Raw genomic sequence first — 5,548 nt, forward strand, 5'->3', positions numbered from 1 at the left:
AACACTCATTAGAACCAAACTGACCCCATCTATGACCTTTAGAAATTGTTAATGTGAGAATCGATAGCATATCATAAGACATTTCGCTGCCCGAGAACACATATTTGACAAGGCTTTCGTAGGAGTTGTGGGCATTTCCAGTAGTAGTTTTATGACCCTGGTGGTAGTTTGACCCTTCCTCTGTACCATTAACCTGAAGAAACACTCATTAGAACCAAACTGACCCCATCTTTGACCTTTAGAAACAGCCGATTTGAAAAGGGAGTGTCTAATAGACCAACCCTGAAATTCTAAGGTTCATATCTTTTATAACAACAATCAGTAGCGTTCGAATCTATGACAATGTGATATATATTAAGACAAAGCCCAGAGTCCCAGCTGCGCGTGGCCCCGGTGCTCAACTCCGGCACACGACACCAACACGAAGGGTGGAGGAAGCGGAGAGTTTAACATACAATAAAACACCATCACAGTAATAATTGTCGACTTTATAAAACAAATTCATTCTTGTTACAAATGATCTTTACAAATATGCGGCTTGTTTTCCTTATACGCGTTGAGGGAGGCAGAGACAGGAGGGAGAGAAAGAGAGGGAGAGGAAGGAGGAGGCCATGTTAGGAAGATTATGTAATATTCCTTAATGATTACTAGATACACGATTGCCTTGTCTTAGCTAGGCGGAGGAAACGGAGGAGGCATGGAGGAAAGGAGGGATGGAGGAAAAGGAGGAAACAATTTTGTACTTCATTCTGTAGGCGTGACGGCGAGACTTAAAAATTAGGCCTATTAACAGTGTACGTGTGTGTGTGTGTACGTGTGTGTGTGTGTGTGTGTACGTTTCATCTTACATAATATACAAATGCACTTATTATTATTATTATTATTAGAGAGAGAGAGAGAGAGAGAGAGAGAGAGAGAGAGAGAGAGAGAGAGAGAGAGAGAGAGAGAGAGAGAGAGAGAGAGAGAGAGAGAGAGAGAGAGAGAGAGAGAGAGAGAGAGAGAGAGAGAGAGAGAGCAAAACACACAAACAAACATAAAAAAAACACCTTGCCTGAGATTGAAAAGTGTGTGTGTGTGTGTGTGTGTGTAATAATAATAATAATAATAATAATAATAATAATAATAATAATAATTCTCTAACATTCTTCTGTCCTTCCTTTCTTTCTAAATAATAAAAAAAAGGTACAAAATCGTCTTATAATAATAATAATAATAATAATAATAATAATAATAATAATAATAATAATTGTCATTCTCTTATACATTAGTGATATGATACAGGTATTTACACACTATCATCATCAGCAGCAAGTCATAGTAGTAGTAGTAGTAGTAGTAGTAGTAGTAGTAGTAGTAGTAGTAGTAATAGTAGTAGTGGTAGTCCTATAACCTTAGTAAAAAAATAAAAAATAAAAATAATAATAATAAAAAAACTTATATACATCCGAGGAAGAGGAAGAGGAGGAGGAGGAGGAAGAGGAGGTTAGTTATCTTAATCTTCCTTCTATCTTCTATTTTCTTCTTCCATCGTCTGTTACTTGTATATTAGAGATAGCTCACATTCTCCCTCTCTCTCTCTCTCTCTCTCTCTGACTCTCATTTAAATATCAACAAACACATATTTCTTTGTACATATTTCTCTCTCTCTCTCTCTCTCTCTCTCTCTCTCTCTCTCTCTCTGGAGTGTGTGTGTGTGTGTGTGTGTGTGTGTGTGTGTGTGTGTGTGTGTGTGTGTTCATCTATGTATATATATAAATGCGAGGAGGAGGAAGAGGAAGAGGAGGAGGAGGAGGAGGAGGAGGAGGAGGAAGAAGCAGAGAAAACATGTAATTACAGTATTATTATTATTATTATTATCATTATTATTGTTGTTGTTTTCTGTCCCTTAGTTAATTGTCGTCCCGTTGGAAAGGCAGAACAACAACAACAACAACAACAACCATCACCATCATCATCAGCCTCAGGTATCATCATTAAAATTGTCATGTTTATTCACACTATACATAATAATAATAATAATAATAATAATAATAATAATAATAATCTTTTTTCTTCTCCTATTTTCTTTATTTTGTCTTCTTTTTCTTAGTCTTCAAATTTTTCTTTATTTTCTCTATTTTATTGTCTTCTTTTTCTGTCTTCAATATTTCCTATTTTCTTTATTTTATTGTCTTTTTCTTCTTTTCCTGTCTTCAATATTTTCTGCCTTTTTCTTATTCTTTAATTATTCCTAACTTCTTCATTTTCCTTCTTCCATATTCTTTTCTTTCTTTCTCTCTAATTTCTCATTCCTTCATCTTCTTCTTTTTCTCTATCTCCTATTTCGTTCTTTCCTTCCTTCTCATTTCTATTCCTCCTTCTTCCTTCTTCTGGTCTATCTCCCATTCCTTCCTTCCTTTCTTCGTATCTCTCTCTGTCCTTCCTTCCTTCCTTTCCTTTTCTTTCTTTCTCCATATCTCTCAAACCTTCCTTCCTTCTCTTCCTTCTTCCTATCTCTCTCTCTCTCTCTGTCCTTCCTTCCTTCCTTCCTTCTTAGGCCACACAAGGTCACATACACAGCCTCACAATCCCCTTTCACAAACGTCTAAGAAAGTAACGTCAGATATCCAAGCTTTAAACACATATAAGGAAGTGTTTGTTAAGTTAGTTTCATGTCTCAACACGTCTGGTTTTTCTTGGTTCCACACACACAAACGCACACACTCATGCGTCTCTGTTTCATGTTTTACGAGTGTGTTTTTCTCCGTCAAACACCTCACGCAAACGCACCTTTTTTCCCTCTGTTTTCCAGGACTTTTGGGCATTTCCAGGAGTAGTTTTATGACCCTGGTGGTAGTCTGACCCTTCCTCTGTACCATGAACTTAAGAAAACACATTTGACAAGGCTTTCATAGGAGTTGTGGGCATTTCCAGGGGTAGTTTCATGACCCTGGTGGTAGTCTGACCCTTCCTCTGTACCATGAACCTAAGAAAACACATTTGACAAGGCTTTTGTAGGAGTTGTGGGCATTTCCATGGGTATTTTCATGACCCTGGTGGTAGTGCGACCCTTCCTCTGTACCATGAACCTAGGGAAACACATTTGAAAAGGCTTTCGTAAGAGTTGTGGGCATTTCCAGGGGTAGCTTCATGGCCCTGGTGGTAGTGCGACCCTTCCTCTGTACCACAAACACAAGGAACCACACATTTGACAAGGCTTTCGTAGGAGTTGTGGGCATTTCCAGGGGTAGCTTCATGGCCCTGGTGGTAGTCTGACCCTTCCTCTGTACCATGAACCCAAGGAAGCACACATATGTCAAGGCTTTCATGGGCATTGTGGGCATTTCCAGGGGTAGCTTCATGACCCTGGTGGTAGAGTGCCCTTTCCTCTGTACCACAAGCCCAAGAAACCACACATTTGACAAGGCTTTCATAGGAGTTATAGGCATTTCCAGGGGTAGCTTCATGACCCTGGTGGTAGAGTGACCCTTCCTCTGTACCACGACCTCGACACAACACTCGTAACAACCTGGACGATCACTTTTTTGACCTTTGGAAACAGTTAACTCGAGAGATGCGGGTATCCGACAAAACCTTAAGTTCGACCACCTCACTGCGGCTTAGGTCCCAATCGCAGCTTAAGACTTCGCAACTTCTGGCAGAAAAACGATTCTAGTGTGGTCGCGCAGGAGCAGAAAGACGAGTTTGGCGGGTTATAGAGACGGCAGTTGTCGAATACGAGCATTACGTCGCCGATGAACTGGGCGAGACGCTGGTAGGCTCTCTCCTCGACGCGGCTCTCGACGGTTTTAAGATCCATTGGTTCCTTAACGACCTTGTAGTAGTCTGGCACCTCTGAGGGGTCGACGGGCTCCAGGAAGGGCCAGGCGTTCTTGTGTTGCTGTGGGGAGAAGGTGGAGTGAGGGAGGGAGGGATGGAGAGGTGGAGAGAGAGAGGAAGGGAGGAAGGAGGGCGAAACAGGTGGAGAGATCGAGTGAGGGAGAGAAAGTTGGGAGAGGAAAGGAAGAATGGAGGAATTGGAGAGAAAGTGAGAGAGAGAGGGAGAGAGATAAGAAAGGAGTGAGAGAGAGAGAGAGAGAGGAAGAAAGAGAGATGAAGTGGAAGAGAGAGAGAGATACAAACAAACAAACTTACAAACACAAAAACAACCTTATAAAACAACCCATTACAATTTCAACCCCATACAAAACCAACCCCCAGGCCCCCCCATACCCACCCCCCAAATTCCTGCACCCTAAGGCACTCACAATCAAGCTCTTCGTCACTTTGCGCAGGTCGGCGTAGTCCTTCGCCGAGAGGGTCTTCTGGCAAGGGTAGTTCCAGACATTGTTGGCGTCACATTTCGGGCATATGTAGTCATCAATGTCGTCCGCCTCGGTCTGCATGATCCCCACACACTTCCCGTGGTACCAATCCTCGCATTGCTCGCAGCAGATGTAGAATTGGGTCTCGTCGTAAGGCTGTGGGGGGAGAGATTGTGAGATGGTGAGAGAGAGAGACAGAGATACCTGGAAACAGTGCTCAGAAGGGAAAGACTCCGATGGTTTGGACATGTAAAGAGAGCAGGGGAGGATACAGTACTGGGAGTTGTGGAGAGATTGCAGGTAGGAAATAGTGCTCAGAAGGGAAAGACTCTGATGGTTTGGACATGTGAAGAGAGCAGGGGAGGACACAGTGCTGGGAGTTTTAGTAGAGGACCTGGAAACAGTGCTCAGAAGGGAAAGACTCTGATGGTTTGGACATGTGAAGAGAGCAGGGGAGGACCTGTGCGGGGGAGAAGAACTGGTGGGGACGACACAGAACGCCCAACCTCAAGGAAGCTGATTTAGCGAGAGACGAGATATGAAGTTTCCAGTTGAGATTTTGAGTTAAGGATAGACCGAGGATGTTTAGTGTTGAAGATGGTGATAGCTGAGTGTTGTCAAAGAATAGGGGATAGGTGTTTTAAGATTGTGTCGAGTTGATAGGCGGAGAAATTGATTTTTTGAGGCGTTGAAGGACACAAGGTTCCTTCTACCCCAATCGGAAATGATACTAAGCTCTGAGATAGGAAGACAGATTGAGACACAGAGAGAGAGAAGGGGAGAGAGACACACACAGAGAGACAGACAGAGCGAGGCCCCCCCCCCCCTTCCACCACCACCATACCCCATAACTCACCTGACGGCAGAAACAGAAGAGCTCCCGGTTCAGCTTGGCGTTCGCACAATCGTCACACACGTACTCGGTCATGCTCCGGCTCATGGCTTCCGTAATGCCCACACAGTCTCCGTGGAACCAGTTACCGCAGAGGTCACATCCCACATAGAACCTGGGCGGGAGAGATGCGACATTGACTCAGGTGCGTAAGGAAGGGTGCGAGGGAGATGCGACACGGACATAGGTGTGTAAAAAGAGTGGATAGGTGTGTAAATGTGGGTGGATAGGTGCGTAAATAAGAATGGAGATGCGACATATTAACAGGTGCGTAAATTGGGGTGCGAGGGAGAGTTTGTTTACGTAAATGTGTGTTATTGTCATGTGTAAACAGAGGAATAAGTTATAATAT

The 5,548-nt window shown here is 43.2% G+C and overlaps 1 protein-coding gene across 1 annotated transcript in view; it reads right to left on the reverse strand.

Annotated features, from left to right (window-relative positions):
* Positions 1–473: 473 nt before the first annotated feature.
* LOC126984469 (nucleosome-remodeling factor subunit NURF301-like) overlaps positions 474–5,548 on the reverse strand; it is a 38,532-nt gene continuing 33,457 nt past the window's right edge. Inside the window, 3 exon segments of the mRNA XM_050838193.1 lie at positions 474–3,880; positions 4,248–4,460; positions 5,161–5,311. Coding sequence (XP_050694150.1) covers positions 3,590–3,880; positions 4,248–4,460; positions 5,161–5,311 — 655 coding nt within the window. The 3' untranslated portion in view covers positions 474–3,589.

Source organism: Eriocheir sinensis, chromosome 57 (genome assembly GCF_024679095.1).
Source record: "Eriocheir sinensis breed Jianghai 21 chromosome 57, ASM2467909v1, whole genome shotgun sequence".
NCBI lineage: Eukaryota > Metazoa > Arthropoda > Malacostraca > Decapoda > Varunidae > Eriocheir > Eriocheir sinensis.